Source organism: Ursus maritimus, unplaced genomic scaffold (genome assembly GCF_017311325.1).
Source record: "Ursus maritimus isolate PB19 unplaced genomic scaffold, ASM1731132v1 scaffold_3, whole genome shotgun sequence".
Taxonomy (NCBI): domain Eukaryota; kingdom Metazoa; phylum Chordata; class Mammalia; order Carnivora; family Ursidae; genus Ursus; species Ursus maritimus.
The window spans coordinates 70,177,154-70,201,745 of NW_024425563.1; the positions used below are offsets into that span (position 1 = coordinate 70,177,154).

General features: G+C 35.1%; 1 protein-coding gene across 1 annotated transcript in view; it reads right to left on the reverse strand.

Moving 5' to 3' along the window:
• The window catches only part of AKAP9 (A-kinase anchoring protein 9), a 157,009-nt gene that overhangs the window by 93,333 nt on the left and 39,084 nt on the right, over positions 1–24,592 (reverse strand). The window contains exons 8-14 of the mRNA XM_008686305.2: positions 18,303–20,690; positions 14,470–14,683; positions 12,365–12,444; positions 7,031–7,169; positions 6,251–6,336; positions 2,034–2,145; positions 1,391–1,589 (exon numbers count right to left, since the gene is read on the reverse strand). Of these exons, the coding sequence (XP_008684527.2) occupies positions 1,391–1,589; positions 2,034–2,145; positions 6,251–6,336; positions 7,031–7,169; positions 12,365–12,444; positions 14,470–14,683; positions 18,303–20,690 (3,218 nt within the window). The remainder of the gene's footprint in view (positions 1–1,390; positions 1,590–2,033; positions 2,146–6,250; positions 6,337–7,030; positions 7,170–12,364; positions 12,445–14,469; positions 14,684–18,302; positions 20,691–24,592) is intronic.

Consider the following 24,592-nt stretch of genomic DNA (forward strand, 5'->3'; position numbering starts at 1 on the left):
AGTAAGTGCCTATGAAGATATCAGTCCCAGAACAGCAGAGCCAGCCAAAGTTAGATTAAATCTCTGAGCATTTTATAGGGGTAGTTTAAATATTAAAGCATACTCCCTAAGTTATGAGCTGTTCTTTCATTTAACAAATATTTATTGAGCACTTATCATGCAGAGGGAATTATTACAAGGTTTGGGATACATCAACAACTCAGATGGACAAAAATCCCCACCACTGCAAAGCCTGAAATCTTGCATAAAAGGCAGACAATAAAATAAAACAAATAAAGTCCCCAATAAATATATATAGACTTTTTTAAATTTTATACATACACAGCTTTACATATATAACACAGACGATATTAAGTAATACAGAAAAAGAATGAAGCAGGAAATTAGTGTACAGAGTTCTAAAGAACAATTTTAATTTAAATAGGGTGATCAGGATAGGCCACATGAGAACATGATACTGCATAAAGACTCAAAGGAGGTGAGCATGTTGGGCATGTAAATATCTGGAGAAAGAGCATTCTAGGTAGAAGAAACAATAAAGCAGGAGCATACCGATGGTCTGAGGATCTCAAGGAGAACGTGTGGTGTGAGAATAGAGACAGGAAAGTCTGTAGGAGATAAAGTCCAAGTGGTAACAAGGAACCGTCATGTAGGACTGAGTAAGGCCTTGTTAGGACAGAAGAGCACTGGACTAACATGATCAGTCTTCAATTTCAAAAGCAAATTTTTAAATTTTAAAAGCAAAGCTGTGGAAATGTGTTAAGAACAGAATTTTGGAAAGACAGTAGAAACAGGGAGATCAGTTGTTGAAGTAACCCCGGTGAGAGATGATGATAGCAGGGGGCTAGTGAGAAGTGGTCCAGTTTAGATGTATTTTGGAGGCAGAGATAACAGGATTTCTTGATAGACTGGAAGTGAAGTAGGAGAGAAAGAAGAATCACCTCAGATGGAGATGGCTGCAGGAGCAAATTTCCAGGGGGAAGATCCAGAGGTCTATTCTGGACATAGTGAATCTGTGTATTAGACAACTAGGTGGAGAAAGTCCCACCATGACTGGAATGATCATATCTTAATTTCTTGGGTATGCCCCACATCAAAGTAGCAAAGACCAGGCATCCGATAAATAACAACTACATGCACAGTCTCTGATTTAATCCAGCAGATTAATAACAACCAGCATCTTTATAAAATAAAGGTGTAAGTAAAATCTCTATAATACAATGTCTTTGGTTTATAACAATATTTACTTCAGACATTTCAGAGAATTATCTTCTGTTCTTATTTCTTGATAATGCAGCATCGCATCTCTTTCAAGCAACCAAAAAACAATTATGCTATGATTGTTACTAAGCTATAAATACTGCTGAATGAAACTGAAAATGGACGGTACCTTGGCTGAACTGTGGGCACACTGACAGCTTGAAGCCTTTCCTGCAAACAACGGATCTCTGTCCCATAGTTTTCTTCAGTTTCTTTCAATTGTTGCTGCAAAGAGGATAGGAGGTTTTCTAATTCTTGAACTTGTCCTTCAAGCTGTTTAATTTTTTCAGAATCTTGCAGAGTAGATAACTTGCTTTTATGACTGACATCTAAGTTATAGGAAGAGAAGAAAATATACATTTCAAAACAAATTTCTTACTTTTTTGTGTGTGCAGAGATTATTCATTCTTCTTTGAAAAAATAATGTTTTAGTAGTAATAAGTTTCAATTTAGACTCTTTCTGACTGATGAAACACAAAAAAATGAATAGTGCAATTCAAGATTATTTCTTCTATCTTCATATTTGTAGTACCCCTAACTCTACCAATATGATGTCTTTGAATTGAAAACAACTGAGAATCACAGAACAAGTGAGAAGGGATCAAAGAGAGGAATACTGCAAACCTTCCACTTTGAGAATGAGAAAACTGAGACCAGAGCGATTATAATGAAATGCCAAAGACGACTAGGTTGTTTCACATTTTAAGGTAAAAAATCAAAGATCAAATATTTGGTATAAAAACACTACAACGTGGTATATAATCAAAATTTACCAATGTCTTGCAAATTGGTCATCTGAGAGGCTGATAAAAACTCTGTTTCCTCTTTTGGTAGGTTTCCTTCTGCAAACTCAAGTTTCACATTATCTGTCTGCTGTCCCTGAATCTATTGAAAATAATAGAGGAGTGACATAAATACATGATTCAGCATTTTGAAAACTGTATTAAAGCAGCTTTACACTGAAAATGTTTTTATTCAAAATCACTTAGAATGGTAACACTGATACAAATATTTTCCCTTCCAACTTATTTTTTGCTTTCTTCTGACAGTGATTCACATTCCCTTCACCACACTGCAATTGTATTAGTAAGTATATTGTTCGGTCATACCCAGAAAGAAGTTCATTTCAATATAAAAAAGAGAAATTGCACAGAATTTTGGTATAAAGCTCATATAATATTTATAATATGACTTGGTCTTTGGAATTTCAACTCATACACAGAAAATTTTATGTTTATCAATACTTGATACTATAACTTTATGAATCTCTGGATATACCCTATGTACCTCCAGGTAACTGACAACTGGTATGCTGTTCTTTGCACAAAAGTAAGGAAAATAATGAAAACAGATAAATCTGAAGTTGTTTCCTTACTATTAAAATTAGGCAGCAATTTGTCAGATGCATATGTGTATTAATTTAGTTATTCATCAAATACTTAATATTCATCTATTACATGACTAGCACTGTGACAAGGGAAAGTAAGACAAAAATCAGTAAAAAAAAAAAAAAAAAAATATGGTATATCTGCCCTCACAGAATTTATCAACTAGTGGGGGAAGTAAAATTAAACAATTAGAGGGGCACCTGGGTGGCTCAGTTGGTTAAGTGTCCGACTCTTACTTTCAGCTCAGGTCATGATCTCAGGATAACGAGATAGAGCCCCACGTCAGGCTACTCACTGGGTGTGGAGCCTGCCTGGGATTCTCTCCCTCTCTCTCTCCCTTTGCGCCACTCCCCCATCAACCCTCGCTCCTCTCTTAAAAAAAAAAAAATTAGAGAAGCACTCAACTATAATTGACTTTAAGGGCAATAACAGAAAAGACTGACTGTGTAATTATGGAGTAGGTCAAACTTGACTTGGGCCTCAATCATTTTGGGCAATGATTGGAAAAGGCTATAATGAAGAAAGAGTAAGCATTTGTGAAAGAACGGCCTATCCTATAACTACTGAAGACAATGATCTTGTTGAGAGGGGTTTAATTTGGATAAGGATGGGGGAAGATTGCTAGATAAATAAGAAAGTTCTAGACTACACAGCACTTTGAAAGCAAGGGGAAAGAGTCTGGACTTGCTATACTAGATGAACAAAAAATATCACTAAAAGCAGGTGAGCAACAGGATAAAAGCTATTTCCGATGAAGGCTATTTCAGTTGGTTACTACTCTTATCAAGTCCTCTACCCCATGCCTAACCCCCTGAGTACATTTCAACAGAGGACCTTGCCTCTTACTTTCCAAAGAAAATAAAGCCCATCAGGTAAATTCTTCACTTTCCAGCCTTTCTATTCCTTCACTTAATTCATTCAGCAAACATTTATTAAGCCTTTACCATGTGCTCAACCAAGCACCATGCTAAGAGAAAATAAAAATAAAGAGAAGACTCCCTCATTCTGAAAGGTTTAAAATCTAGGAAAAGAGTAAACAAATAATTACAATAACAAGAAAAGTAATAAATGCAAATTTGTACAAGGAGCTATGGGAACAGGGAAAAAAGATGGGGGTCATGGAATATTTAAAATAACAGAAAAAGGTAGGTGCAATAAGCAAAGGCTTGTACAGATGCTAAGGAAATGGAGGAAGAAAAGCCGAAGTCTAGAAAGCTAGGTAAAGAGGACACAAAGGAAGTAATAACCGAACCAACTAGAACACACCAAGCAGACTAGAGGCAGATGCGCAGTGTTCGGCAGAAAAAACAGCATGCGATAGAGCCCAGGGGTGTGAAAGATCAGGGTGCATTTGGGACACTCTAAGTATTTCAGTATGGCTAAAACAGGATTAGAAGATGAAGCTAACAGGTTAGGCAGTGATGTATTATAGTGCCAGTGTGATCCCAACCAACTTCTGGGATACCTCTGTGGTTGTAGCTACCTTACTGGGTTAAAAGGTGAAATTCACTTTTTCACTTTTTTTTTCTGGGGAGAACTAAAGAAGTTAGTGTGGGTGTTTGTGTTCCAGATTAAGCCTCCCACATTTTGGCACTGGGGAAGGGAGGTGTGGTCTCATCAAAGCAAACTGTTCCCCACTCACTGTCCTAAAAGGAAATAGGCAAAATGACAAATCACTCACTCACTCACAAATCCGTCACTGTGGATTACTTACTATAAGCCCTCCTACGCTATTTAATAGCTTCAACCGTGTACTGCCATAGGAAAAGCAACATTTTTAAAAGAAAGAAAACAAGGAAGTAAGAAAACAGAAAGGAAATCTCACAAGAATTCACTGCTGCTAACTAACTTGAATTTAAATAAAAACTTGGGGGAAAAAAATAGATCATCACTGACTTTTGCCAGAGAAAGCATAGTGAAGTATAGGTCAAGAGCTTGCTTACAATGGATAGAAGAGAGAGAGGAGATGGGAAGTTCCGGCTGTAGTTTATTCTTTCTTTTAAAGAAAGTGACAATGAAGAGACCACAAAGAAGATGCAGGATTGAGGACAGGTTATGTTCTAAATAGAAGAGATCTGAGGAATGTGTAAGGGGAAAGGACAGAAATAGAGAAAAACAGAGACAAAGGAGCTGAAATCACAGAAGAGAGGGAAGGGACAGGTTATCAATCTTAGAGGAGGTAGAAGGGGATACTAACAAAAGCACAGGAAATAAAATAACCTTAGTTATGAAAAGGAGTAGCATCTTCTCAGACAGAAGGAAAATAAATTAGGGTATTCACACATTTAAAGAAATACATATGGTCTAGAGGCAGCAGGCTGAGATAACTGATAGCTCTGATACTTGCAGAGAAATAAGCGATAAAGCCAACTGCAAAGAAAAAAGGAGAGTAGAAGTGGAATATATGACTTGAGGAAAAGTTGTGAAGTTGGGGAATATCAACTGAAGGGACTATGAGAGAATAAATTACCTCATAAAAGAATTGTTAAGTGATCCAGAGGGTCCAGCTTATGTCAGACCATGATTATGTAGTGTCCACCAAACCACATCCACATCTAACTTTCTTAGCAGCCCTCAGAAACCCAAGTATGAGTAGAGAAGGGTCCCTGGAAGCAGGATGAGGGCAGCAGAAAAACAAAAAATCCAAACTGCTAAAACTACTGGTAAGGAAATGGTATGATGATTCAGAATAGGGTTCAACATTTTGGCTATGAAGGGAAATAGAAAAGTAATTATTGTAGAGAAATGTAGAGTTGAAGAAGGATTTTTATCTATCCACCAGCCCTCCTACAAAGTTATCTGTAAGATACTGGGATAGGTTCACAAGTTTTAGAAAGGGCAAGATACAAAGTTTGCTTAACTGCACAGGAAGAGAAAGAGAAAAGGAACGAGGGAAAGGGGGAAGGAGACATAGGGGAAGACAAAAGGTGAGAAAGGGAGGGGAAGAGAAAGAAAAAGACAAACAAGAATTTCAGCTGGAGCATCCCTCATCACCGACAGAACTTCCACTCCCTATCAGTTAAGTCTTTTAAATCCACCCAATTAATATAAGGACACCAAAGTAAAGTAAATAAAGCCATAGAGATCCTTCTGGATTTTTTTGTCTACGACATGAAGATTACAACACTTACCTTTGCCAATATATGCTTTTTATCTTCCTGATACAGTTAATAAATTATACTATGCCATCTATACTCTCAGTGAGTTTTACATGCACACATTTCTAAAACTACTTGAAATTTAACACATATAACATGTTAGCTATGTTCTAAACAACTACACTAATTCCATTTTTCTCTAAAACAGACAGAACCACTACTTTAAAACTGTTATATGTAAAATTAAATACAACTGTTTCACCAAGTTTATAATCTGACATTTTATATTTATTTTACTTTATCAGGATTTCCAAAACTCTCTAAAGGGGTAAATAAGTATTCAACTTGCAGAAATTCCTTTAGCACACTGAAATTATAAATACGTCACTTTTCCCTCATCTTTACCATGCTCACTTTTTTAGAAATTCTTGGTTGATGAAGAAGTTTACAAAACAGCACATGATACAATAAATGAAAACATACTACATTTTCCGTTTCACAGACCTTATTTAAACGTGTATGAAGTACCAAGAGTTTGTTGTATTCTTCTGTTACTTTGTTGAGAAGAGTTTGCATATTTTCTTGCAAGTCTAGATGATAAATAAACAATTATAGTAATTTCATTTTACAGTAAAAGTCTGCTTCTTTCAATAAGTATTATTTATCTATTAATAACTTTAGAAAATTGCCTGGTAGAAGTACACTTCACATATTTAAGTTACCAAAAATTTCAATCTCATTAATGTAAAAGACCTGCTACAAAGACAACTTGATGATTTCATATTAAAATACGTTAATTTGTTTTGGTATTCATTAATTTGTATATTTTGTTCATTACTCATATAAATGGATGGGGTAGAAAACACTTTACCTCCGAAAAAATACCAAAAAATTAATTGAGATTACAGTTTATAAAAATAAATTAATACAGGGTTCTTATTAAGAAAGACAATGTAGGTCTTCTTATTCTTTAAAAAAATTAATCATTGACATAAATGTATTTATAAAGACAATAACTTTCAAAGGTTTTATCTATGGTATAAAATTAAGGAAGAATCATGAACAAGGAAAAACATGGGAGTAGAGGAATAAAGGATAAAGAGACAAGGAAACTTATAGACATCTTTGGTTTTCTTTATATCACAATTATTGCATTACAAAAATAAAAATCTGTATTAAATATATTTCATGAATCCAAAAAGATATTAAGTGACTGAATCATGATTAAAAGTAAAAGTTTATCATTAAATGACTTAAGAAAATAATGTGGTCAGATTTTATTACCTTGAACTTCATATCTATAATCTTGCAATTCTAGCTCTTGATTTTCAGAAGTGTGCACACCAGAACTCTCTCTCTCTTCTACATTTGCTTCACATTTTAAAGCAGGAGTATAATGTTCACCAAAGACACTGCAAAAAGTCTATTAACAACAAAATTAGGTATTTTACAGAATTAAAATGTTGATGTCTGCCTTTGAAAGTCATTAAACATTATTTTCCTAAATGCAAAAGACGGTCAAAATGGCACAGAAAAATCAGTAAGAAAACACTCTTCCATACACCCTATCAGTCTACAAAATAAACAGTCAAGTCTAAATCTTACTCTCTTTATATAGAACATGAAATTCTTACAGCAGGAAAATACTGACAATCTTAATTGCACAAAACTATTTTTTCTGCTTCTAATAATGAATATAGCCTGTACTTTAATCTACCATTTTCTAGCTTGGATCCTAGATTGACATTTTCACTGTAATGTTAACTACCCTTGAAAAAACACCAGCAGACAAGGACAGAAGTTAAAAAATGATGACCCCCCATAAGAGCACCTGGCTGGCTTCAGCTGGTAGAGCATGTGACTCTTGATCTCAGGGTCATGAGGTAAAGCCCCATGTTGGGCACAAAGCTTACTTAAAGCATTTGACAAAATACAGCATCCTTTCCTGATTAAAACCCTTCAGAGTGTAGGGATAGAGGGTACATTCCTCAATCTCATAAAAACCATCTATGAAATGCCTACAGCAAATATCATTCTCAATGGGGAAAAGCTGGAAGCCCTTCCCTTAAGATCAGGAACACGACAAGGATGCCCACTCTTGCCACTATTATTCAACATAGTACTAGAAGTCCTGGCAACAGCAATCAGACAACAAAAAGGGATCAAAGGTATCCAAATCGGCAAAGAAGAAGTCAAATGTCTCTCTTCGCAGATGACATGATACTCCATATGGAAAACCCAAAAGAATCCATGCCCAAACTATTAGAAGTTATAGAGCAATTCAGTAATGTGGCGGGATACAAAATCAATGCTCAGAAATCAGCCGCATTTCTATACACTACTAATGAGACTCAGGAAAGAGAAATTAGGGAATCCATCCCATTTACAAAAGCACCAAAAACCATACGTTACCTTGGAATTAACCAGAGACGTAAAGGACCTATATTCTAGAAACTATAAATCACTCTTGAAAGACATTGAGGAAGACACAAAAAGATGGAAAAATATTCCATGCTCATGGATCGGAAGAATTAACATAAAATGTCCATGTTACCCAGAGCAATCTACACTTTCAATGCTATCCCGATCAAAATACCAAGGACATTTTTCAAAGAACTGGAACAAATAGTCCTTAAATTTGTATGGAACCAGAAAAGGCCCCGAATCTCCAAGGAACTGTTGAAAAGGAAAAACAAAGCTGGGGGTATCACAATGCCGGATTTCGAGCTGTACTACAAAGCTGTGATCACAAAGACAGCATGGTACTGGCACAAAAACAGACACACAGACCAATGGAACAGAATAGAGAACCCAGAAATGGACCCTCGGCTCTTTGGGCAACTAATATTTGATAAAGCAGGAAAAAACATCCAGTGGGAAAAAGACAGTCTCTTCAATAAATGGTGCTGGGAAAATTGGACAGCTACATGCAAAAGAATGAAACTTGACCACTCTCTCACACCATACACAAAGATAAACTCCAAATGGATGAAAGACCTCGATGTGAGACAGGAATCCATCAAAATCCTAGAGGAGAACATAGGCAGCAACCTCTACGACATCGGCCAAAGCAACCTTTTTCATGACACATCTCCAAAGGCAAGAGAAACAAAAGAAAAAATGAACTTGTGGGACTTCATCAAGATTAAAAGCTTCCGCACAGCCAAGGAAACAGTCAAAAAAAACTAAGAGGCAGCCCACGGAATGGGAGAATATATTTACAAATGATGCTACAGATAATAGACTGGTATCCAAGATCTACAAAGAACTTCTCAAACTCAATATGCGAGAAACAAACAAATCATAAAATGGGCAGAAGATATGAACAGACACTTTTCCAATGATGACATACAAATGGCTAACAGACACATTAAAAAATGTTCAAAATCATTAGCCATCAGGGAAATTCAAATCAAAACCACACTGAGATACCACCTTACGCCAGTTAGAATGGCAAAAATTGACAAGGCAAGAAACAACAATTGCTGGAGAGGGTGTGGAGAAAGGGGATCCCTCCTACATTGTTGGTGGGAATGCAAGTTGGTACAGCCACTCTGGAAGGCAGTGTGGAGGTCCCTTAAAAAGTTAAAACTTGAGCTACCCTATGACCCAGCCATTGCACTACTGGGTGTTTACCCCAAAGATACAAACGTAGTGAAGAGAAGGGCCATATGCACCCCAATGTTCATAGCAGCATTGTCCACAATAGCTTAATTGTGGAAGGAACCGAGATGCCCTTCAACAGATGACTGGGTTAAGAAGTTGTGGTCCATATATACAATGGAATATTACTCAGCTATCAGAAAGAACGAGTTCTCAACATTTGCTGCAACATGGATGGCACTGGAGGAGATAACGCTAAGTGAAATAAGTCAAGCAGAGAAAGACAATTATATGATTTCTCTCATCTATGGAACGTAAGAACTAAGAAGATCGGTAGGGGAAGAAAGGGATAAAGAAAGGGGGGTAATCAGAAGGGGGAATGAAGCATGAGAGACTATGGACTATGAGAAACTGAGGGCTTCAGAGGGGAGGGGGGTGGGGGAATGGGATAGACTGGTGATGGGTAGTAAGGAGGGCACGTATTGCATGGTGCACTGGGTGTTATACTCAACTAGTGAATCATCGAACTTTACATCAGAAACTGGGGATGTACTGTATGGTGACTAACATAATACAAAAATATTAAAAGAAAAAAAATAAAGAAAAAAAAAAGGTTCCACAGAAATTATAATAGATGGAGGCGTCTGGGTGGCTCAGTCAGTTAAATGTCCAATTATTGATTTTGGCTCAGGTGGTGATCTGAGGGTCATGATATCGAGCCCTGAGTTGGGCTCCACACTCAGCAGGGCTTCTACATGAGATTCATTCCCTTTACCTCTGCCCCTCGCCCTGCTTCACACACTTGCTTGCTCTCTCTCAAATGAATAAATAAGTCTTTTAAAAAAAAAGAAATTATATGATGTGGGAGATTACATCCATATACTTTTCTGTAACATAAAGGCAGTATTCTGTGTTTTATACATACAAATAAATTAAAAATATTTGACACATTATCCTGGTTTCTCTCCTGAGCAACAAACAATTCTACCATCATTTAAAAACAATATATGCGGGGCGCCTGGGTGGCACAGCGGTTAAGCGTCTGCCTTCGGCTCAGGGCGTGATCCCGGCGTTATGGGATCGAGCCCCACATCAGGCTCCTCCGCTATGAACCTGCTTCTTCCTCTCCCACTCCCCCTGCTTGTGTTCCCTCTCTCGCTGGCTGTCTCTATCTCTGTCAAATAAATAAATAAAATCTTTAAAAAAAAATAAAAAAAATAAAAAAAATAAAAACAATATATGACCCATAATAATTTGAGAAGCCCTCAAAATAAAATTTACCTTTGCCCTGTATACAACTGGAAACAACTTCTAGACTTAAAAACCAAATTGATTATTGCTATTTTTTGAGATTTGCTTAAAAGTTAAACTATACTGTCAATAAATTCATTAAATTTTCAGCACAGCTCCCAAGATGGAATTTTATCATGTTAGAGCTCGTAGAAACCCATTTACAGATGAAGATACAGACTCAAAAAGATGAAGTAACTAGTCCATGGCAACATCAACATTTAGTGACAAAACCAGGTTTCATGAAAAATCCCAGAGGACCCCTCTATTAGAACAAGATGACTCATATTTCAACTTGAGATTAGAGATCAGGTAAAGACAATAACGAAAGGAAAGAACATACAATGTCAGTTTATAAATGAACTACTGTGACTTGGGCCCTCTTTGCATTATTTACTGACTAGCAACAATAGATATGAAAGGACAATGCCTGAACCCTTTGGCAGAGGTGGAGGTGGAGACTCTTGAGTAGGCCTCAGGGGTAGTTATTTCTCACTTTTTGAGGTTTTTTTGCAAAACGTTTTTTGAACAATATTATGGTATTATGGGAAATGAGAATCAGGGGCACCTGGGTGGCTCAGTTGGTTAAGCATCCAACTGTTGGTTTTAGCTTAAGTCATGATTTCAGGGTCATGAGATCCGTCGCAGGGTTGGGCTCCGTGCTCAGTGCAGAGTGCTCAAAATTCTCTCTCCCTCTCCCTCCCCACCCACCCCACTCTCTTGCTCACTCTCAAATAAAAAAAATCTTACAAAAAAAAAAAATCAGTAAGGTAGCTCTACCTGTCCCAACTAATACCACCCGCCTCCCCCTTCCATTTATAAATATAAAAGCCTGGGACAGAGATCAGGGACAAAACAAAGTATACATTTTAAATTTTGAACTATTTCAAATATGCAGAAAAAATAATTTATTACCTACCTTAAACAAATAGCAATATTTTGTCATATTATCTCCATGTTTTTTTTTAAAAGAAATTGACCATTACCTAGAGATTTGAAGCTCTCTGTTTTAAGTACTGCCTACCCACTTTATTCACCTTTCCCTTTACCCAGAGGTAATTATTCTAACATACAGGCTTTATACTTTTTTCTTTTGAGATTTACTGATATTAATACAGATATCAAACACTGCTAAATGGAGTTCCACTGTGGAGGTAACACAATTTATTTATTACCATTATTCATAGTAATCTGAGTTGTTTCCCATTTTTAACCTGAAGATACTTTAGCAATGAACAGATCTGGTTGTGCACAAATGCTTGGGCTATAGGATATATACAACTTCAAAAATAGACCATGCCAATCTGCTTCTCAAGGTAGTACTTTCCCAGTAGCAGTATATAAGAGCTTCTATTTCACCCCATCTTCACAAATATAATTATACCTGGTAAAATTAAGAGTTTTTAGTTTTTGGCAATCTGAAGTGTGAAACTGATCTCACTGGTCTTGTGCAATCTCCCCAGGCAAGTCATCAGATACACTCAACCACCAAGGGGCAGGGGCAGGAAACAGACCTGTCTGGGGTTCTACTGGTCCATTCTTTTTTGTATTAGGTATACCTTTTGTCTGTTCTACTGTTAAGATAATTTACTTCAATTGCTTTTGTTTCAAAAGATTATCAGGAAACATTTAAATGTTCATTTTAAACTTAAAAACAAACTTTCTAAGCGCAGTTCTGAAGTATAGCAGTTCTTGTCTAAAAGTACTTTTTAACTAATATCTTACCTGTGTAAAATAAGAACATTCTTCAGACACTGCCTTGCGTAGTTTTCCAATGAGCATTTGTAAAGGCTTCGCTTCACCACCTAACAGAACCAGATCCTGCATTAAACATTTAATTCACATTCTTAAGTACTATTATCATATTAAACCTATATCAACTGGAAGCTTCCTTTACAATAAGTTTTAAATTCTTTATCTTTCAAAGTTATTTTCCACTGCTCAATGTTAACTGCTTCAGATAATTTGTAGAATTCTGTTTATATCTTACAAATTGGTATAAAGCATAACTTACAAATTTTTCTACTACTACCAAATACAAGAAATACATCACATATCATAACCTATTTATACATCCATGGAAAACTGAAACAAGAATTCCACAAATCATTATCTGCCCTTTCTACATGCTATATACTATTGTTTCCTGTTCTCCTGTACTTTTATTTATTTAAAAAAATGCTGGTCATTACTCACTAACTTCACCAACCATTAGCAGACCAATTAACTTATAGTTGAAAATCACTGGACATCAATAAAAACAATACACACTTAACATCTTATTACATTCAAACCTAAAGAACTCCTTTAGTGAAAAGTATGATATTCTTATTTAAGTCACTCTTTAAATTCTCTCTGTTCAACAGAGCCACTGGAAAAACTTATGAACCATCTCATTCTCAAAAGATGTAAAGGGTGAAAGCCTAGAGATGTCTTGAACAGAGGAAATCTAGTTCATTGAGTGCTTAAATAATTATTAAAGATAAAAGTTAACTGCAACTAGTCTTCTATTTCAGGTTCTTTATATGTTCCCGCTTCCCACAGTGCCATCCTAGTCTTTTGGCCCACACTGCAGTCTCCCAGGACATCTCATTCTTTTCTCTGGCCTCCAATGATCTTTTGATTTCCAAATCTTTATCATAGGCCCAATCCTCCCTCTTGTCTTTTGGACTTCTATTTTTAACTACCTACTAGACAACTGTTTTTTAAAGTCAATAGGTATTTTCAACTCAGTATGTAACAAACTGAATTTATTATTTTTCCCACAGATCTGCTCTGCATCCTCTTTATGACTACAGTCATTTTCAATCCAATTACCCAAGCTAGAAACTTAGGAATCACTCTCAATTTTTCCCCTTTCCTCCACATATTAACTGCCGACTACTGCCTACCTCTTTTAACTCTTAAACTTTTCTGTTATATATATTATTATTAGCAGAATTACTGCCAAAGTTGCTTAACTGGTCTTCCCATCACTAATCACCTCCCCCACTTTGCTCCATGGTTTTACTGTAAAATAAAAATTTTACTGTTACTTCCGCTACTTAAAATCCTACAGGTCTTATTACCAATAGCATAAGGCTTACTCTTCAGTCAAGAGTATATAAAGCCTTTTCTAATCAAGCTCCTTTCAATCTTTCCAGTTTTATCTCCCACTACTTTCTTGTATAACTTGAACTCTCAATTCTCCAAAATGGATAACAATCTCTCACACGTCTATGTTTAAGACTCAGGAGCCTTCCCTAAAATTCTAACTTCCCTCCTCCTGCCTGCCACCTCAGCCTACTCATCCTCTCAGAAAGTATGAAACTTTTCTCCTTTCTTCTTCCATTCTTTCTAGTAATTCTTCTATTACAGAAATTGTCTTGTTGTTTTCTAAGAATTTATTTTATATTGCTTTCCCACTTGACTGTAACTTCTGGGGGGAAATGATTCAGTGATTTTAAATTTCTCAAGCACTTAAAAAAAGTGCAATGATTATATGAACAAATGAATCTAGGACTGGGGTACACAGTTACCTTCCTCTATGGGTTCTAAGACAAGGACAAAATTATGAAATGGTGGGTGAGCTCTAAGTGATACTTATTTATTTCACAGTACTTATAATTTTTTTTTAGAAACCATTTGCCCAGGGAGTGCCTGGGTGGCTCAGTCAGTTAAGCATCTGCCTTCAGTTTGGGTCATAATCTTGGGGTCCTGGGATCAAGCCCCGCATCGGGCTCTCTGCTTGGCGGGGAGTCTGCTTCTCCCTCTTCCTCTGTGCTCTCTCTCAGATAAATAAATAAAATCTTAAAAAAAAAAAAGAAAAAAGAAAAAAAGAAACCATTTACCTGTTTCTTGTGTTTTTATATTCTGTAGCTCTTGCTGGTGTATTTCCTGAAGTTCCTTTATCTTTTCCTCTTGGGCAGAAATAAGTTCCTCCTTAAGACTACAAAGAGCTTTATCTTTTTCATTTTCCATATATTCACGAACTTGATCCACATGTGTTGAATAAACCAGAGAGAGGCATATACGCTGAGCTTCCATCTGTAGCCTTAAATCATTCTTAAAGTGAATGTATGTACACATTAGAACATTTTTAAATGATTTAAAACTTTAAAATAATTTAACTTCTGTTTTTTTCATATACTGACTACAAGGGGGAAATACATGAAATTATAGTTTAAAACTTCATGTAAGATAAGTCTAATTTTTTTCTCACTTCATCCTATTGCACTGATATACCTATCTTTTCCAAGGAAAGTAGCATAATATTGTCATTACCTCAACTTTATGGTAAATTTTGATATATGGTATAGTTTCGTATGGCCTCATCTTTGCTTTTCATTTAAAAGTATTTTAAATATACAGAAATGCAAAGAATAATATAATAAACACTTAAGTACTCATACCCCAATTTAACAAATACAATTATTTTGTCTTTTTTTCCCCCATTTCTCTCCTTTCTACATACTTTTTTGGGTTAGAAAGAAAATAAAATTTAACCCACTATGTTCCCATTCTTCCTTCTCCAGAGGCAAACATTTTCACAAATTTGCAACAAGACCACTGAATTTCTTATACTATCACTTTTCAGTACCTATAAATAATACATTATATTTTATGTTTCTAAGAATTTACATAAATGGTGTAAAATGGTATTTATTTTGCAAATCATTCTTCTCATTCAAAATACTTGAGATCGAGCCATGTAGATACAGATTAATTTATTTTAACTGTGCTATAGTATCTATGAATACATGAAAATTTGTCAACTTCCTCCTTGGAGATCAACTGGATTATTTCTAATTTTTTGATATTTCAAAAATACTGCACTAAATTCTTACAGATATGTCCCTATACAAATACACGGGCACGTCCCTAGTAGAGTGGATCCCAAACTTTAGCAGGCATCAGAATAACCTGGAGTGCTTATTAAAACAGAATGCTGGGGCCTTTCCCCAGAGTTTCCAGTTTAGGAAGTCTGGTGTGGGGCCCCCAAACTGGAATTTTACCCTGGTTTCAAGTGCTGCTGATATTGCTAGTCAGAGACCATACTTCTGAGAACCAACTAGAAATGTAACTGTTGGGTCATAGGTAATGTACATTGAATGTATTAAATTTTACCAAATTATGTTTTATATAATTGTGCCAATTTACACTGATATTAATAGCATATGTGAGTATTCATCTCCCCACACTTTCTACTGTGGGACTCATTTTGCCAATCTGATGGGTATAAAATATTACCTTATGGTTATATCAATTTATAAGGTTGAAAGTATCGTTTCATGTTTATTAGCCAATTAGCTTGGTTGTAAGAGCAAAGCATTTTTGGGGGAGTCAGCATTATTTCTAAGCATATTTAGATTGCTCCGAGATCTTACTACTGAATAAATTATCACTCTATTTCTTCTGTGAGCTTCCCTTTACACACACATATTTTACTCCCCTTTGTCTTGGTAGTGACAACGGGAAGGGACAGTTTACAGGTTTGCCTCCCTTTACTTTATATAAGTTAATGTTAACGAGAAAGTATTTGAATGTCAATGAAAATGTCTTTAGCAGAGAAAATAAAATTCTTACTGAGAAAATTTGACCATTTTGACAGCTTCAAATTCAGGTCCTCTCTCAATAATGGCCTTTTTAAAAAAATCTAAATGATCTCTGGCATTTTTAGGAGTAATTAATTTAAAACCACATTATGTTTATGAAGACTATTCCAGATAGTTAACAAAGCATTAATAGTTATGCAACTTGATTTTTTAAACTCTATTTAGGTTATTAAAATGTAAAATATCTTCACATTTGATGTAAGATCATAAATGTGAATATACATATAGTCCCCAACTTACAATGGTTTGACTTAGGATTTTTTTGACTTTATAAGATAAAGTGTAAAGGTGATACGCATTCAGTAGAAACTATACTTCAAATTTTTAATTTAAATCTTTTCCTGGGCTAAATATATGGTATGATACTCTCTTGTGATGCCGGGCAGCAGCAGGGAGCCAGAGCTCCCAGTCAGCCACACGATCATGAGGATGAACAAACAATAAATTACAACCATTCTTACCCATTCAAGCATTGTTTTTCACATTCAGTATAGTATTCAATAAATTACTTGAGATATTTAACACTTTATTATAAAATAGGTTTTATGTTAGATGATTTTGCCCAACTATAGGCTAATATAAGTGTTCTGAGCATGTTTAAGGTAGACTAGGTTAAGCTACGAAGTTCAGTAGGTTAAGTGCATTAACTTCATTTTCAACTTAAGATATTTCAATTTCCAATAGGTTTACTGTAATGTAACTCCATTATAAGATCCGTATTTATTAGAAATAAAAAGAGAACATTTTCCAAAGGTTTCCTACTGCATATAGAATAAAATCTCAAATTCTTAAAAAGTCTATAAGGCTTCCAAGATCTTGTCTCTTCTTTCTTTTTCAAACTCTTTTTCTTCCACTCGCCTGCTTTCAAACTCAACTGAACACATCTTCATTCAGTTGCTCAAACTCACCTAGGTCTTCACAACTGCTCTAATTTGCATGTGGTAAGCTCCACCTTAGTCTTTCAGATCTCAGTTCAAATGTCAATTCCTCCAAGAGACCTTTTCTGACCATCCTATTTAATGTTGCCTCCACCACTACCCATCATTCTTTATCACGTTATGTGTTTTATTTTCTCTATAGATCTTACCACTACTTCTAACTATTCTACTTGTTCCCTTGTCTACTATCTGCTTCCCTCACTACAATATATTCTTTCTCTCAGAGAGCTCTCCTGCTCTCTTGCTTGCTAGTATACCTGGCTAGAGATTCAGTAAATACTTGTTGCATAGATTACGAAACAAAGTTTTACCTAACAGCATTACACAAGATATCTAGTAGAATTTTCCAGTTATTTCTAATATCAGTATACAACAAATATATTTGTCAAGAGTGATATATTATTACTCATTATATGCATTCTTTAGTTAGTTAGAATTAATACTTTTTACCCCTTCAGCTTTACATAGTACTCTAAGAGAATTCTAGGACTGAAGTTGAGATTTTTTTTCAAGGAAATATATAATGTTGTACCTACTGAATAAGTAAGTATAAAGTACTAAATAGTTTAAGAGTTAATTTTTAGTTGTGGAACTTTGAAAATACCAATACAAAACAAAATGCTGAAACGAAGCTTTGAAATTACAACAAAATATTACAAAATAACTTTTTTGAAGTCCAGATTTTCAACAAAATTATTGAAACTCTTGCATCTCCAAAGAAAGTATGGAACCATTCCTATGCTTTTATTTCCTTAACAGAATATATAACATAAATTAACTGAAAGAAAGGCAACAGTGTTTAAGAAAAAAATAGATATAAACAATGATAGCTGGGATGCCTGGGATTGAGCCCCGCATGGGGCTCCCTGCTAAGCCCGGAGCCTGTTTTTCCTTCTGTCTGCCACTCCCCTTGCTTGTGCTCACTTGCTCTCTCTCTATGACAAATAAATAAAATCTTAAAAAAAAAAAAAAAAAAAAAAGCAATGATAGCTGATAGGCCCAAATGAGAATTATATTATAGGGTTCATTTTCATTATCTTGTAAGATTAACTGTGTTTTAGGAAGATGAAAACATTTTCTGCATGAACATTTTCACTATGCTTTAGCATCTACATAAATAAGTAAACGTACCTGTTCTGATTTAAGTACACTTAGCTCCCACTGAAGTTTATCATTTCTACTGGGTTCAGTTGTCCCAAGCGATGATCCATTTGTCACTAATGGCAAGTGATCCAAAAACAACCGTTCTTGCTTGCCTTCTTTTCCAACAGTCTTATTTTCAAAAGGAATTTTATCTTCCTCCATTATTTTTGATTCTTCAACAAAATCTTTATTTATTTTAGAAATTGACCCTCCAGAATCCTTGCCTGTCATAGTCACAACCCCATCTTTTAAAGAGTCTAACTGAACATCACACACATTTACATTTTCTGTCCGTTTATGGTTAATGATGATTTCTAGCTCTCTACATCTCAATAAAACTTGCTCTTTCTCTTGCTTTAAAGACTTCACTTCTTCACTCAGAAAACTAATCTCACCATGTTTCTGTTTTAATTGTTCAGAAAGATCAGACAATCTCTCTGACAGTTCTAACTTTTCTCGCTTGGTTACCTCAAGTTTTTCCATAAGTTCTGTTGTATCTTTCTCAACAACCTCACCGGTTTCCAACGGTTCTCCTATGAAAGTTTTGTCATCATCAAAGACTGAACTTTTCATTTTTACCACAGCTGGATTTATTCTTTGCAAATGATGAAGCTCTTCACTCAGTGTTTTAAGCTTACTTTTATACTCTACTTCTTGTTTGTTTTTGCTGTCTTCTAAGTCAGTTTTTACCTTGAGAAGGCAAGCATAGTCCTCCTGTAACTCCTGATAGTTAACTTCAAAGTTTTTTTCAGCAAATGAAAAAGTGTTCCTCTGCCTTTCAATCTCTTCAGTTAGCTGAATACATTGTTTTTTGAGGTCCTCATTTTCCTCTGTAAGTATTTCTATTTCTTTTTGCCAGTTACAGTCTTGGGATTTGGACTTAATGGGGTCTATGAAAATTAATCTTTCTTCTTGGTTAACAAGAGTATACATTTTCAACATGTCTTCAAGGGCTTTCTTTTCATCTTTAAGAGCACAATTCTCTGCTTCAAGTTGTGTAAATTTTTCTTGAAGGTTATCCTCTTTTTCCTTGATTTGTTTCTCCAATAATTCAGTTTTAAGTTGTAATTCTTGAACTTCTTGCTCAAGTGTACCCTTTTCCTTTTCTTCTTGCCTGAGTATTTCAATTTCTTTTTGAAGTTCATTAATTTGAAGAGTCATTTCCTCTGATTTTGAATTCACAAGGGACTGCTGTAAATCTTTTAGTTTTGAAATTTCCAAAATTAATTGATTTTGCTTAGTTATCAAACTGTCTTTTTCAAACTGCATGGCTTCTATCTTTTGACTCATTTCATTCTGTAAGCCATCAATCTGCTGTTTGTAGTGAATGCCTAAATTATCTTTTAGTTTCTCAGTATTTATTCGATGTTCAATTTCTAAATCTTCTTTCAGTTTGGAAAGTTCTTCTTCATGACTAAACAGAAGCTGTGTCCTCAGCCTCTCTAATTCAGCTTCTTGAGATTCAGCCATTCTGTCTAATACAGCATTCTTTTCTCTTTCTAACATTTCAAGTTTTATCTTGTAATTTGTAACTTCTGCTTCATGTTTTAATTCTAGTTCTTTTCTGGATTCAGATGCAGAAACAATCTCAGCTTTCAAATCTTCCACTGTACTAAGGGACTTGTGCGCTTCACTGAGTTTACTTTCTTGTTCAGCTATTGTCTGTCTAGCTCTCTGAATCTGTTCCCTTGAAAAGCTCAATTCTTCAAAAAGGTCTTCAAGCTGTCTCTGCAGAGCGGACTTTTCTCCTGAAATTACTCCTAGTTCTTCCTTGAGTTTTTCTTTTTGAGAGTTAGTATCTTGCAATTTTACATTCAGTTCATTTATTGCTATATTCATTAACTTTATTTGATCTTCATTAACTGTAATATTTGGATAGGATCTTAAAGCATTCTCCATTTCTCCCTTATGTCGTATTTTAAGTTCATCTATCTGTGACATGTGTTGTTTTATTAACTCCTGTTTCATCTGTACTATCTGCTGCCCATACATCTCATCCAGCTCTGCCCGGAGCTGTTCTAACTTTCTTTGTGTATCTTGTTCCATTCTTTGTAGAATATCAGTTTCAAATTGGCTATCTTTATGATTTTTCTTCTGAAGTTCTTCAACTGTCCCCATTAATTGTTTTATTTCCTCAGAACACTGTCTTTCTTTTTGCTTGGAATTAGTCAGCTCTAATTTCATATTCTTAATATCTTGGTTCTTTTGTACAACCTGTTCTTGTAATTCTTCCAGTAATTTATCAGCAGCTGTGACTTTATCCATTAGCTCTAGAGTTCTTTTTTCATCTTCTATTATTTTTCTATTTAATTCTTCAATGATTGCATCCTTTTCCTGTATTTCTTTATTTGAGCTTTCTACTTTTTTGTCTTGTTCCTTTAGAAAGAAAAAATGAAAATATGAAAATGACATTTTTAGTTCCTGGCAACTTATATTGCTTAACCTCAACACCAAAAGACTGAGAGAAGTCTGGTTTTGTTTTGTTAATAATTCTACAAAAAGTAACTGCAAGGCTTGCCCCTTAATTTTTCCCAAGTCAATGAGATGAGACTTGTGTACCCAACACTATTTGTGAGCAAACACTACAACACTGTTGGAATTCCTGGAAGAAAGAAATTCTTCTTACACTGCTATGGTTAAAAATATTAATTTCAAAATGAGTATGATTAAAATGTCTATACCATTACATTTCTTCTTATTAACTGATGAACATTCTAAGAACTTAATATTTTCTGTAGCTACAGTACTATGCACTCATAATTCCAGAAGAAAGTCTTAAATATAAATGAAGATTTCTTCCATGTATTCTAGTGACTTGAAGGTGTTTGATGGGCAAGTACTATGAAAAGACTAAAACAACAAAAGCAGGTTCCTATGGATCTGCCTTAACTTCATTCTTGTGGCTAAGTAAATCAAAAATTTAGGGATATCCAACACCTAAGTAGCTAAACCTCAAACAACACGCAAGACAACTACACCATTTATGGCACATCAACTTGACCCTAGACTTGGGGTTTGAATAGAAATTTGAAAGAAGGACAGATATTTTCTTCCAGTTCTGACTTGGGCCTCTATTTTGGAACTGTATATAAGCCTAAATCTAGGACATAAGCCAAGGCACATCCGTAATCACAACCATTCTTAAGAGTGTTATAGCAGAAGCCCTAGAAACAAAGTTTTGACTCTCTTACTTAGTTGCCTAAATAGTTTAGGGCTGAGGTCCCAAATACAAAGAAAGTACAATCTACTGAGTGGAACAGAATATAAGTAGGGAAATAAAATCACCTTACTGAGACAGGAGTCCCAGGCTAGGAGGACTTAAAGGCACCTTCAATGAATATATTCACATATCTAAAGAAAAAATGTCAAAGCCTAGAGAAAGGAAAGCCTCAGAGAGCTGGCAGTACTTATTTCAGCACAGTCCAGGGAAGAAAACCAAGGTGCCTTGAGACTGAAAATTCTGATCCCTCTGGGAAAGCCATATCTAATGTAGAAAGCAATGTAAGGGGTTGTAGCAAACAGAATTAAGGAATCTCAATCCACAAGCATGACTTTCCTACCGTGAGATGATGCATCAGGTTATCATAGCCTAATGCTACGGAAATACGACTCCAATATCCTTTGATCTCAAGCTCACTAAATAACCTCCTATTCTTATTATTTGGCTTTCCAAATTCATTTCCCATGGAAAGCAAGTAAAATCCAATGAACTTGAAGTATACATTCAAGTGATAATTATTTCTCACTGTAAATTAATCATATTATATTAAAGGGTTTAAACATTAGCCTCTTCAACTTGAAAAATCTGAGCTTATCTCTGAGACAGCTCAAGTCTCAGCTGATGGAAGATAAAAACCAGACTTCTCATCATACAAGTCAAAGGCCAGATTCTGCACTATATAAATTAACTAAGGCAATGAATGTCATTCTGTGAAGCCTCTTGAGCAAAATCCTATCAGCTTTTATCTTGGTATCATATATTCCATCCAATGTCACTGTAAATTATTACCAAGTGCTGAGCCTTCTGACTTTAATTTCTGTACTACAATATGACATTTAAATCAGTTTAATCTCTTAAATCTCAGTGTTTTCATCTGTAAAATAAATGTAATATTTCTTCTATGTCATGGACTATGCTTGAAGCTAAAAGAAAATAAATATATTAATGTATTTTATGCTCACTGTACTATGTACAACTATAATACATTATATACTAGAAATCATCTGTAAGGCACCTATAAGAAACCTATAAGAAAGTAAAATTAGTTCAGGAGGTCAACTTCAGTTGCATTATTAAATGAGTAATTAGTCTTAAAATGTTAACGCTGTTATAAAATCTGTAATACTTCTATTTCCTGATTTTCAATTGGGGGGAGGAACCCTCATAAAGCACTTAATTCAAAACTGTCCAACATGTGATATTAACTGCAAACAACAATTCTTCATTCAACTATTAAATAATACAAACTCATGGCTCATTTTTCTTAGTACTGTTTATTTCAAAATATAAGGTTTTAAATACCATTTATTTTGTGTTGCAAAAGACAGCTCTGTGGTCGAAGATACAATCCCTGTATTTTTGGAAACAGACCTGAGGGAGTGGGGAATAAGAAACTTCCTGCCTGTGACCACTGTACCATGGGAAGGTCAGAGGATTAGGGACAATGAAAATGAGGCTGGAATCAAGTGTAGTTGTCTAGGGGACCACGACCATTTCAACTATCACCCTAATGCTCTAGCCCCTCAGCTGTGCTGATGGAACTATTACTCCAGGGGATTCATGCAAAGTAAAAAAAAAAAAAAAAAAAAAGAGAGAGAGAAATTAAATATATATATATATGTATATATATATATATATATACGAAAAAGTAACTGATGATGCAAGTATTCTGCTAACATTCAAATAAAGGTTATTCCCCCCATGAAAATGAATTATTTAAATTTTAAATACTTTAAATAATACTGCCTACTGAATATAATAAATGCAATAAAATCCAACTCGTAGGCTCTTCTAAGGCCTAAACTATCTTTCTACACTTCCTCCTGTAAAGACTCACTTTCAAAGACTATTTGTAGTTAAACCATTTTTTGTTACCTAGACATTTTTAACGTGTTTCAGCCTGGAATTTTATATACACTCCATCCTCTACCTAAAATGTCCTTCTTCTCTCTCTATCAGCTCAGATTCATAATGTATTTGCTTATTTACCAAATGAATATTTATTAGCTGCTAATGTGCCTTACATTATGCCTACTGCTGAGAAAACAAAATATCATCAGAGAAATTATTCCAAATTACAGATTTGCCTCAAATATCATCTTCCCTTAAAGCCTACCCTGAATAACTTCCCCTATGAAGCCAGACCTACTCAAAACACTTTTTACCTATGCTTACCCTTGTTTTGTGCTATCTGGTATACATGCTATACTAAACCATGAGGTCCAGTGAAGAAAAGGGTACATTTTAGGCATCATTATTTTTTGCAAGGGCCCTATACAAAACAGGCGTTCTGTAAACATCTATCTAATGATTTTTAAATTATCTTGGTTTTAAAGCATACTGTTTCATTATTTCAGTATCGTAAGTTTGTATGTTTCCTATTTTCCTAAGAGTACAGTCTCTGGAATCAGACTACCTAGGTTTGAAACTTGGCTCTACCGACTATTACCTGTGTGATTAGGCAATTTGCTTGCTTTGTCTTGATCTCTTCATCTGTAAAATGGGGGTGATGACAGAACCTCTATCTCACAAGGTTATTACAATGATTCAATGAGTTAATATGTGTAAGATCCTTGAATATTGCCTGGCACCAGGTAAACAAAAGTAAATGCTAATAACTTTATTATTATCCAAACAAAATTCTTGTCTTGGTTATTTCTCAACTTCTTGCAGAACAACTTAATAAGTGTGTAAAAAGTACCATATTATATGTACAGTCTGTCTTCATTATTCAGATTCCCTACTTGAGAATCCATCTTCTTGCTAAAATTTATTTGTAGCCCCAAAATCAATACTCACAGTCATTTGTAGAAATGCACAGAGCAGCAAAAAATTTGAGTTGCTGGATATGCATGCTTCCAAAGCTGACATCAAACAAGGCAACTACACTCTGACTTCATGTTTTTGCTCATCAGGAGAGCATGGATGCAGAAGAAGAGGATGGACACAACAGGGGGCAGTGCAATATAGCACAAGAAATATGGTTCTGGGCCAGCTATATGGGTCTGAATCACAACTCTGACAAGTGGCAGTAGGGCAGCCTCAACACTTGTGAACC